Source organism: Quercus lobata, chromosome 4 (assembly GCF_001633185.2).
Source record: "Quercus lobata isolate SW786 chromosome 4, ValleyOak3.0 Primary Assembly, whole genome shotgun sequence".
In the NCBI taxonomy this organism is placed as follows: domain Eukaryota; kingdom Viridiplantae; phylum Streptophyta; class Magnoliopsida; order Fagales; family Fagaceae; genus Quercus; species Quercus lobata.
In genome coordinates this window covers 89954490-89967326 of record NC_044907.1, presented here as the reverse complement: position 1 = coordinate 89967326, position 12837 = coordinate 89954490, and the positions used below count along the sequence as shown (strand labels likewise).

The 12837-nt window shown below is 34.3% G+C and overlaps 1 protein-coding gene across 1 annotated transcript; it reads right to left on the bottom strand.

Annotated features, from left to right (window-relative positions):
- Positions 1-11165: 11165 nt before the first annotated feature.
- Positions 11166-12606, bottom strand: LOC115986131 (putative receptor-like protein kinase At3g47110). Its single transcript, XM_031108988.1, has 2 exons — positions 11724-12606; positions 11166-11578 (listed from the first exon to the last, which is right to left on the bottom strand). The coding sequence occupies exons 1-2, from the start codon at positions 12604-12606 to the stop codon at positions 11166-11168; spliced, it is 1296 nt and encodes a 431-aa protein (XP_030964848.1).
- Between the last annotated feature and the right edge of the window lie 231 nt (positions 12607-12837).

Sequence of the window (12837 nt, the reverse complement as noted above, 5' to 3'; positions counted from 1 at the left end):
GGTAAATTATTGGTGGGGTAGGGCCAAATCATTGTGATATTAGTCATTTGAAGCCCGTTTCTCAATAAAGGGCCAAATCATTGTGATATTAGTCATTTGAAGCCCGTTTCTCAACAAAGGGGCTCCAATTTTGTTAGGTATTTACTCATTTTTTTTATACCTTCCCTTTCTTTTTGCTTATTCTTCTTCTTCTTTCATTTTTTATTGTTATTGTTATTGTTATTATTATTTTGATAGATACAATAGTATTTTAAATCTATAACGAGAGCTAGTAATCGAGCTTTGGTGTTAAAAGGAGTGCAACCACTAATCTCTTATTCAATGAAAAAAGAATAATTAAGCTTCATGAAACCTATTTCATTTTATTAATCAAAGACAAAATTGGACGATTCGGTAAAAATATATCTTTACCACTCTCCAGATGATTTTTAATCTGAGTATTCAGTTAATTGCTTCAAGCCTTCAACTCTCCTATATTTCTTGGATCACTCCACGTTTTCACTTTTTGTCTTTTCCCTTTTATCAAGGCTTACCCCTTTGTTATGTTTTGTATTTTATTTTTAGTTTTTTGAATTTGCTGTTTCCCTTGCTTCCTAATCTCACGTCTGGTTTTTAAACTAGCATAGTTCACGTACTAGTTTCCAATTTCCATTAGGCAAGGCTATTTTCACTTTTCATGACAGTAAACCACATTGTTTTTCAATGCAAAGAAATATATAAGGTTATAACTTATATTAAGCCAAATTCAATAGATCTTTGTACGCTGTTACTTTTAGCATCCTAGATTCCACACAAAGCATTTTCAAAAACAACAGTACAATATGTGTGTCTTACGTGAAAATCCCTGGCTTGACTGTGAATACAAATTTATTAAGTTAGAAACGGTGTATTCAGTATTCATTGGCTGGATTGGGCTGATTGAGCTTGATTTTGAAGATTGAGCTGGGTCAAACTTCAGTGTAGGTAGGGGATTATGAAATACATCTTGGAATGGATTTTATTGTAGATGGATTTTGAAAACAAATTGTCTGATGGGCTTATATGATGGATCGTGTTCACGCCTAGCTGCACCTGTATACTTAGTTACCTAATATAGAAGCATCTACTTCTCCGTTCAACGTACAAAGGTTGATGCTAATGGATTGATGGAGTTTTATACAAGTGCAAAAGGCAAAAAGCGATTGGCAGAAGAAGCCTCAAAGAAAAACAATTGTATTCTGATTATGTTTTGCTCAGCAGGCGTGAAGCGATTGGCAGAAGAAGCCTTGTTACTACTTACTATACTTTTCAATATCAATCGTTTTTCATGATTTATGAGTTCTTTGTAGTTTTTGTTAAATATTAGCATTGATATACCATGTTGAATATGCTAGTATAGATGCGGAAGTAAAAACATATAGTATAGAACACAATAACACACAAGAGTTATGTGATTTAGTCTAACGGCCTACATCCACAGAGGAAACCCTAAAGGGCTACATCAATAACATATTATAGTGTAGTACAAATATTTTATTACAATGAATCATAACATGTGTGTATATATAGTATATTAAACCCTAGACTAATAGACTTCTAGTACAAGTAGGAGACTTGGCTTGCACACAAAGTAGAATTAGGCTTGAGTTTATATTAATGGGCTAATATATCTCTAATACCCCCTTTCAAACTCAAGATGGAAGCTTGATAAAATCTTGAGATTTGATAAGGTTGAGAAGATTCCTTGAATGAAGTTTGGCTCTGTGACGGTAGTTTGAGGAAGGAAATGGTCTTGTAGTGTTGATGCGACTTCTAATGATGGCATGATTATACTTGAGAGTTTTGACGACAGTAGTAGGAAGCCAAAGAAGATGAACGCAGCTAAAAAACACCGAGGAAGACAAAGATTGCTCTTAAGACTGTGTTTGTTTTGGCTGAAAAGGATTTTAGGAAATCATTTTACACCAGCCTATGTGTTTGGTAAGCACAGAAAATTGGGTCAAACGGAAATCAATTTCCATGTTGACCGTTAATAAACCTACCAAGCCGAAAATGAATTTAAATTTCTATTTTACCTTTAAATGCTTTCTAAGACTCATAAACAAAGAGAGAGAGAAAGGGAGAGAGCAAGAACAGAAAGCAAAGGTGGCTGCCCAGCCAAGCTCCGGCCAGCCCAGTTCGTGTCGCCCCCTCACCCAGATCATGCCGCCCCACCACCCAGATCACGCGCCGGCCAAGCTTCTTCTTTTTTTCTCTTTCTTTCTTCTTCCTCAACTCTTCTTCTCCCTCTTGCTCAATGTCACCGATCTGACCGTCACCGACCACCAGCCCACTCTTCATAGACATCACACACTTGAAGATCTCAGCCCGCCCCTCCCTCATCACCGATCCACAAACACGTAAGACCCACCTCTCCAATCGCCAGCCATGCACCGATGAGTATAGGTTAAGCTCCAATCTTGACAACCGACCGCAGGGCGTGCTCCAACAGGCTCTCCACTACACTGGCCGATTTGGCCGCCACCACTGATCGTCGATCTAGCCGCCACTGACCACCAGCCCACTCCACTTTCCCTTAATCTCTCACTCTTTCTTCTTCCTCTCACCGAGTTTGTGAATAAAAGATGTTTTTATTTTGATTTTTGGTTGTGTTAAGTGTATATTTTGAATTTTTCTGTTATAAAATTTGTTTGGGAGTTGAGAAAATGTGATTTTTTTTTTAGGAAAATAGCATTTTTAGAATGTTACCAAACACCGGAAATCGTTTTCTGGATTATTTTCCATTGCAAAACCAAACACCCGGATTTCATTTTCCTTACGAAAATTCACTGTCCCCTGCATTCATTTTATACTCGAAATTCGATTTACATTAAACCAAACGCAGCCTAAATGTATTGTAAGGATAGAAAATCATGGCCACAAGAAGATGGCTCTGATATCATGTTAAATATTAGCATTGATACACCATGTTGAATATGCTAATATGGATGCGGAAGCGAAAGAATAAAGTATAAGATACAATAACACACGAGAGTTACGTGGTTCAGCCTAACGGCCTACATCCACAAAGGAAACCCTAAAGGATTACATCAATAATATATTATAGTGTAGTACAAATCTTTTGTTACAATGAATCATAACATGTGTGTATATATAGTAGATTAAATCCTAAACTAATAGACTTCTAGTACAAGTAGGAGACTTGGCTTGCACACAAAGTAAAATTAGGCTTGGGCCTATGCTAATGAGCTAATATATCTCTAACAGTTTTTTTTTTTTTTTTTTTTTTTTTTACCATTCTATTTATTAAGCTATTTTTTCTAATGCATATCTCTCTGACTCTCTCCGTTGCTTGCACATATACATGGAAGCATTAAAAATCAAGGTTCAATATATTCTTTTGTGGCACATTCTGTGTGTCTTAAGAATGAATGCCACAAGAGGTCAAACTCTAGGCATACATGTCTATAAGATATAGTATCTGTCTGCTGTAAAGACTTGGGAAAAGAATCTTCTTATGGCATTATCGTTGGCACCCAATTGGAATTCTTCTACTTAAATTTGGAAATATATAGGATTATATATGATGCAGCAATTAGTTATGAGGTTAATTAAGGTGGATTTAGTCCTAAAAAATAGAACTTTGGTTTGGAAGCCTACTAGATCTGAAAATTTAGTCATAATTTGAAGCCAATTAAGTCTCATAGATCTAAAGGAAGAGGATAAGGCTAAGTGGACTGTCACCAAGTCAGGTTACTTCTCTTGTGCAGCCACATATGAGAAATAAGACTGAGGCAGTGGACTGGTGGAAGCGCTTGTGGTTCAACCTTACCATACCAAAGCATGCTCTCATTGGCTTATTGGTGATCAAGAATAAATTAACCACTAGAGGTAGGCTGTCCCAATGGGATTACACAAGTGACACTCTTTGTGTGCTATGTAGGGGTTGTGTTGAAAGCATGAGCCATTTCTTTATTTAGTGATCTTTCCGAACACATGTTTATGGGGATTGGGCTTTTAGGAACCTCAAAGGGAAGGGACTTACAGCATCCATATGTAGGATTGGATGATGATCGTCTATATGTTATATTTGGTGCCAAAGGAAGGCTATCATCTACAATGGCCCAATCTTAACTAAGGAGCAATTCTTGTCAAAAAATAAAGAAAGTTGTTAGAGGCAACCTTGAGTTCAGAGCAAAATTCCCTAATTCCAATCTAAACAGGTTGATTGCTTAAACAAGTGTTCTCCAGTTCATAGTTCACAGATGTTTGTTTAGCTTGTGCTATTAATGCGCAGGTTAATTCTGTACTTTTGGTTTGTTTTGTTGGTCGAGTGGGCTTCTTTTAGGCTTAGTAATTTTGATAGCTGAATGACCTCTTGTTCTTTGAATAGATTGTATTCTTTGTTTTATTTTTAAATAAAATGTATATTCGAACCTGAATCATTGAATTAATTCTAGGCAGTGAAAAGTGATTGTTCTTTTAAGTGTTTGTTTAAACTCTTACATAATAAATTGAAACTTAGATTGATTGTTATACTCTCTACAGTAACAAGATAATATAATCTAAAACATTAAGTTTAAAGGGAAATTAAACAAAAGATCCACTTTTATTTCTACACTAGATTATGTAACATGGCATCTTTGATGCATTCCCTTCCTTTAAAAGGCTTTTAAGAATTGACTGGATTATTAGTACAAACACAGTAACACATTATAGTAGTAGAACAAAGTACAGTACATGAAGAATACTCCTACACCAGAAGAGAAAGAAAATCACGACTCCAACAGTAGAAGTGAAAGAATATCATCCATGGATCCTTTCAAAAAGGGATATTAAGCTAGCATAATATTATAACAGATCAAGTAGAAATGCCTAATCCCATGCTTAATCCAGGCATTTTTAAAGACATTTAATTTCTTCTATTTGTTTCATGTCTCTGCAATTCACAAAAATAAAAATAAAAATCATTAGCTCACCATTTTAATCCTTGATAAAGTAAGAAAAGGGATAGGAATTATTACAAGAAGGTTGTGGGTTTTAATAAGATGACAATTTCTGTTTAGTATTTTGATCATGAATGAGAAATGAAAATCCAATTTTACAATCAGCTATGATAATCTACTCAAAATTAATGAAAAGGTCAACTTAAAATCTCCATGTTTTTTTAATAGAAGTATTTGGGGACAAAATGAAATCAAAGTAAATGAATAGGACACACTACTTAATGTAGTCTTATAATCATAATTAAATACCCCTTACTTGAGCTCTATTTGGTCTGCCTCTGCGGATCCCCAAACTAATGAAAGCACTTTTTATCAATTGCAGTTCCTTAATGACTTCCTCCATACTCATCCTCTCTTTTGGGGATTCCAATGAACATAAGGTTCCAATGTTAAGAATTGAGAGTAAGCACTTTTGCATGTCAACATCAATATGCCTAGAATCCTCAATATTATTAGCTTCTTCTACTTCAATTTCATTATCATTGTCATCTTTTTCTATTGCCATCATTACCGCAATTGCAACTCCCAAGTCTTCAACTTCTCTTGGCAAAAGCATTGGGTCAACAACTTGAGTAAGTCTTTTTGGTAATGCCATCTTAACAAAATTATGGAGATTTAGACCATCTTTAAACATATCATCAGTGGGCACCCTTCTTGTAAACATTTCCAGCACAAGGACTCTGTAGCTATATGCATCCCCTCAGTCGATGCCTCACCACCCATGCCAAACTGTACAACTCATGGAATGGAAGGAAATTAGGCAATTTCTATCTATAATGAAATAGATTAAGGTCTACAAAATGCAAATTCAAAGAAAATGAAAAGAATCTATATAGATAAATAATATGACATATGATATTACTTCCGCAATGGAAGGAAAATGTATAAACTTTACCCCGAGGGCCAAATTACTTTTTTTTGTTCTTGTATGTTCAATTTGATTGAAATATATGCATACAAAGAAGATACAAAGCTTAGCCAAAGGATCAAAATGTCCATCGCCAAATTAACTTGGGCATTTCTCAGTGTATGAATCTTATTTTTGTTTTATTTATTTTATTTTAAATTTTATGTAAAATTAATTATGTGCTTGTATGTGCTCAAGTAAATATCTATTTACCTATATATATAATAGCAGAAGCTGAGAGAAAGTGGCTTCCTACAATTAAAGAGGTGCTGACAAATAGGATAACTACATATCTAAAATCCTTTTTAAGACAGAACCTATCTAAAATTCAGACAGGTATCACTTTAAAAAGCGATACGTTATATTGTTTGGTAATGCTATAATACTGTTTAAAATCCTCTCATTATAAGTTAAAATCCTCTCATTATAAATAACAAAAAAAATAACCAGTTAAAATTAAAGAGTACACATAAATAGAAATAAAGAGAGGCGATGAAATAGAGAGAGAGAGTATGAAGACATGGAGAAAGAAACAGGAAAAGTGAGGCGATGAAGACACAGTGAAAGAATCAAAAAAAGAGACAGGCAATCCTGCCTCCGCCAGTCCCCTCGGGCCAAAATGGCCAAATGGCCATAAAATCCTAACTATGTAGTTAGCAGTTCTGGTTCCCAAACTATATTTTTTACTAGCATCTCGAGTCTAAGAGACTCAATTTAGGGTCTATAAATCGAGTTTTTGGGACTCGATTTTCATGGGTTGTTCACGTCTGATGTGGCACTTTTTCCAGGTGGCATCTACATGGAAATTGAGTCTCTAAGACTCGATTTCTAACCCAAAAATAATATTATTAATGACCCAAAATGCAGAAATAGCAAAAAAAAACGTGAAAAGAAAGAAAAAAAAAAAGAAAGAAAGAGAAGAAGAAGAAGAAGAAATGGAGATCAGCTCAAGCCGACCTAGGCGACGCAACCCAGGTCGCAGCGCGACCCAGGTCACCGCACGATCCCTGTTTCTATTTCTGGGTTTTTTTTTTTCCTCTGATGAACACATATTTTCTGCTGTTGTGGTTTTCTTTTCCTGTTGTCCTTGTGTTTTTTTTTTTTTTTTAAATGTAAATCAAGTCTTAGAAACTCAATTTCCATGTAGATGCCACATGGAAAAAGTGCCACATCAAACGTGAACAACCCATGAAAATCAAGTCCCAAAAACTTGATTTATAGACCCTAAATCGAGTCTCTTAAACTCGAAATGTTAGTAAAAAATACAATTTGGGAACCAGAACTATTAACTACATAGTTAGGATTTTATGGGCATTTGGCCATTTTGGCCGTCCCCTTGCCATACTCCGACCACCAGAATTGCAAACACATAGTTTCTTCCGTTCTGATTCTCCTTTTCCTTCGATAAATTCAGCCGTTCTCTCTGTCTTTCTTAAAATCAAAAACCCTAACCATTGAAAGACAATGAAATATAGAGAGGATGAGGCTGCGACACAGAGAAAGAAATAGTGAAAGAGACAGAACGGTGAACACCGCATCGATTGGGCATAAGAAATTGAGAGATAAATCGTGTTTTGAAACTTTCTGATTTCATACAGAGACATTTTTCATTCTATGAGGATGAAGGAAGATGAAGCGGCCTTCAGCATAAGCACGAAAAACCCCTTTCACAGGAACTCTCGATATCAGGCCATTCTTTCTCAGTAATTTTCAACTAATCACTTATCCTATTGTCTTCAATTATGTTTGCTATCAATTTATGGATTTCGTTGAAATCAGGGAAACAACATAGAAGATCAAATTGTAACTGAATTGGTATTAGGAATTTTCTATTTCTGGGTTTTGTATCAAATTCTAACTGAATTGTTATTAGGAATTTTCAGTTTCTAGGTTTTGTTACTTTGCTTTCATGAATTTCAGTTTCATATTTTGCTTGTTTTGATTTTTATTTTTTTGGCTTGCTATCTGGGTCATTAGAGAAGATTAAGGGTTATTAGATAAATTATAGTTTATTTCCGTGGCATTGGAGTGTTCTTTTTAATCTAAACGTGGGAGTGTAGAATTGTGGCAGAAACTGGAGAGCAAACGTCAGAAAGAAATCCAGTTAGAAATAGAAAGTGGAGAGTGGAAAAAACTAAGAAGATAGTCACGCCTCTACCACCATCTGACCCGTACTCTCCACTGGTATGGCTTCTGTTTTTCGGTTCTTTAAATTTGGGGTCAAATATGCTTTAGGTTTGGGTATTTTCATTAGATTGGATTGAATTCAGGTTTTGACTTAGATTCAGTTTTGAGTAAGGAATTTGGTTTATGACAGTGTTTAATATCAGTTATCTATCTTAGATTTGGTTTTTTTTGGAGGGGGGGGGAGGGGGGGGGGGATATTTGGGTTCAGTTTATTTTTTGTGTATGTCTTTGCTCTTCAGATCTTCATGGATCAATTTGGTGCTGTACCTCAACAAAAAATTTATCATCCTCTGTTTCCATTCGTTCAACAAAAATGGGAAAAAGAAAAGGAAACTCTTCCCCTTTTCATGCTTTGTTTGTTTCGTTTCTGCAACTCCGTATACACAAGTTCTGCATAACGTTGTTAATTTTCCTGTTTTGGATACTTTTTCTGTGTAGTTTACCAAATTCAAACCACTTTCTTTCCATTTGCATGTTCCTTTATAGAAAATCCAAAATCGTAAACCAATTTTCCCTCTTCAGAAATTGAAAAGAACCCTCCTTTTTTATCAAGAAACAATAGCATCTCTTACAATCTAACCCATTTTGCAACTATCAAAATTTCCAAAAATGCTTTTTTTTTTTTTTTTTAAATCTTTCATTGAACAAATTTTGGTCCTTGGCTTACCATAGGAAAAAAAGGTTATTATGCCTTCTAGAATAATTGCTAGAGAGAGAGGGTCTGTGAGTTTTTTGGCTTAGTAGAGAGAGAAAAATTTGAAGACCACTGTCACTGTCAGGCCACTCTCCTGCCACTGTACGACTTAAAAAATTCAATGACGGGGTTATTCGACAATGAATTGGGCCACAATATGTGTTTAGTTGTTTACTGTTGTACCTATGATGTTACTAAATGGGACCCGATTTGAATTTTTGGGTTTCTTTGACTGCAGATAAAAAATTGCACCTTTCTACATATTTGTTTTTATTGCATTCCACATGTTCGATGAAATCCCTCTTAGACTTAATATGTGATGTTTGGGTTCGATTTTCCCCGCCCCATATTGTGATAAATATAAATGATTCATTCATTTATCAACAATGAATATGAACAAAAGTTTAGAAGGATAAAGTCTAGAAGATATTAGCATGGTGGATAAAATGAATTATGAACCAAATGTGATGCAATTGGTAATATTACATAACATGTACACAGTTTTTTTTTTTTTTCATACCTATGTGATGATGTGCTTCCATAAATTAGGATTTAATATTGGATTACTTCAAAGAATTGTGTAGACTGTTTAATCTATTCTTTGAAATTGTTTTCCCAACTTCAGGTTTCTTTTTTTTCTTCTTCCTTGGGTAAACAATATTGAACTTCTTTTTTTTCTTTGTTTGTAGCTTCATTCTAATGCCAAACTCAGGATTTACTGTCAAAATCAAAGTTTGAGAGGGAATTTGTAGCTTGAAAGTGGATGGATTTATTTCATCTTTGACTACTATGTTTTTAGTTATTTTAATTTTTCGACTAAGACAATATAGTGTATTTAATTGTATTGTGGCTGTTTGGATCAGTTATATATCTACTTGAATGCATCAAAATTTTCCTTATAATAACTATTGAATTTTGCATAAGAATTTGTATCATGACTATAATGTAGTGATGTCAAATATGGTTCACCAATTTTTTCATATTATCAAGGTAAATTTTTAAAGCAGTAAAGCACAATCTTGATAAGTTAAGACACTTTGTTTTCTGAAACAATATGCCATAGTTCAGATATACAGATATAACAATCTAAATTTTTCCTTCCGTTTCTTCTTCTCTCTTCACTTTTTTTTAAAGAAACATAATGATATCAAATTCTTATAACTTTATTACTTCTAATGAAACCATTTTTACAATTATACAGAGGTTATCATTTTCACCTCTTTTATCTTTTGAAAAAAATTCATTTCCAAAAACAAACCAAAAAGGAGGAAAATTATAAATGCAACTCATATGTACTTGGTTATGTGTGACTTTAAATGAGCTAAGCATTCTTGGCCACAAAAATTTAATAGTAGAACAAATTATAAATGCAACATATATACTTGAATGCATGCAGTGGAAGAATGAAAACTAAGTTTATATTGAATGTAAAGTTTATTAATACATAAAATGATCCCGCACATTGTGCGGGTTAAAAGCTAGTTTGTTATAAGAGACAAAGAAATAGTAAGCAAGAGAGTATGTTAAAATGTTTATACTAGTTTTATGAATATTAAAAAGCTTATATGCTCAAAAATACAAGTAGTTAATTCTTATCTTTTCATAAAGTGACAAAGAGAAAAGCAACATATTATAGGATTGTTAAGAATTTAAAACTAAATAAGAGAGGTTATACCTGGAGCAACATAGTCGATAAATCCTTTTAACCCAATTGTACTAGTACACTTCTAGGAAGAATCATCAGTTCTTGTGAAGAGTCTTGCTAAAACAAAATTGTTTACATAAGCAATCATCTCACTATCGAGAAGAATATTGCCTGGCTTTAAATCACAATGAATGATTTGTTGCTGACAATGATTGTGCAGATAATTTAATGCAGAAGCCACTTTAATTGCAATAATTATTCTTTGAAGAAAGCTCAAATTTTTTGATTGATTTTCGTAATCTATCACTGGATGTAGCCACATATCTAAGCTCCCATTTGTCATGAATTCAAATACAAGAGCTTTATATTCATCGCCATTATAATTGATACCGGAGCAAAGATCATCACAAGATTTCGGTGTTGAACATTTCTTAAGACATTGCATTCTGCCAAAAAACTCTTGGTAGCTCCTTTAGTTGGAAGGTTTAGAACTTTTACTGCAACAAACATTTCTTCTTGATTAATAACTCCTTTGTAAACTGATCCAAAACTACTAGATCCAATCAAATTGTTGAGAGAAAATCCATTAGTTGCTTAATGAAGCATTTTGTAGGAAATTGTTAGAAGGAGATCCGTCTTTGAGATATTAGAAGATGGTTTCTTTTTATATTTTTCCCTCTAGTAAAGAACAATAAATGATAAAACTAGAAGGGGACATGCAACCACACAAACAATTGTGATTATTGTTCAAGAAGCAAGAGACTTTCTTGATTTTGTAACTTTGGGGCATTTTGGTAGTTGTAATTGTGGAATACCCCCACAAAGCTTATTGTTTCCAATAACTGATGTTGCATCTACATTTTTGAAAACTCCAACAATTGGTAGTGGGCCCTCAATATCATTGAACGAAATGTTCAAGTATTTTAAAAATAAAAGTTTCTCTAAACCCTTTGGAATAAATTCTAATAAGTTGTTTCGTGAAACAGCCAAAAGTTCAAGGCCTTTCAAATAAGCCATTGATGAAGGTATGATTCCTTCAAAGGAATTCCCTTGCAAGTGGAGCTCTTCTAAATTCAATATATTTCCAATTGTTGTAGGAATTTCACCAGACAAGTTGTTTTCAAAGATATCAAGAGAATTAATATTTTTCAAATTGCCCACTTCAACAGGTAATTCACCACTAAATGAGTTGCAAGATAAATTGAGTAATAGTGACAAAGAGAAAAGAGAAAAAAACATGCAGAGATATGACTCCACTAAGGTAATTTTGTGAAACATCCAATTGTTGCAAACTATGGCAGTTACCTATAGTTGGAGGTATGCTTCCTTCTAAATTGTTACGAGAAAAGTTCAATTGAACCAATTGAGTGAGGTTGCCAGTGGAGCTTGGGATTTGCCCTGACAATTTGTTCCCTGATAAATCCAATCCTTGCATCTTTTGAAACTTTCCAAAATAAGTAGGTATCACACCTATGAAAAGATTCTCATCCATTTCCAAACTATTTAAGTTGATAAGATTTTGTAACACTGTAGGAATGATTCCAGATATTTGGTTGCCTCCAAATTTCAATGCATTAAGTTGTGTTGACAAGTTGCCAATAGAATTGGGCAAAACACCTTCAAATTGGTTACTTTTAAATATCAGCGATTCCATTTTGCTACAGTTTCCTAAAGACGTTAAGTCCAAATCCCTTCCTAAATTATTATAACTTAGACGTAGGTGTTCAAGATCTAGTAGATATCCCAGATTAGTTGGAACTGATCCCACAAAATTGTTTCTACCTAGGTCAAGTATTTGAAGCTTAGATGCATTGCATAAAGAACCAGGGATTGGCCCAAAGAATTCATTCTCACCAATAAAAAATAGTTTGAGATTATGGAGAGTGAGGCCTATGTTTGCTGGAAGAGCGCCACTGAGTTGGTTGAAGACAAAGTCTATAGCACTAATAGATGATAAATTGTAAAGAGAGGAAGGGACCATACTGTTCAGTTTATTGACTGCAACTCCGAAAGCTGATAAGCTTTTCAAATGGCCTATACTCTCTGGAATATTTCCCTCCAAGTTATTATAGGCTACTGAAAAATATATGAGCAACGAAAGATTTCCCAAGGAAGGTGGGATTCCTCCTGTCAACGTTTTTGTTGAAACCCTAAGAACCAAAAGCTTAGTCATGGAGCCAAGCTCCATTGGGATCTTCCCAATAAGTGGGGGCAGAGCGACGTAGTGGCTTTGGGGGAAGGGGGGGGGGGGGCGCGGCCCCTGCAAAAAAAAAAAAAAAAAATCCATTAGAGTAGGTAGAAAAAAAATTTTGGGCCCTGTAAGCGACTAAATTTCTAGTTTGAAATAAATCAAACAAGTAAAATAGTTTCACAAATGCAAATTTGTATTTATGATTGTGTGGTACAATTCTCTGGAATT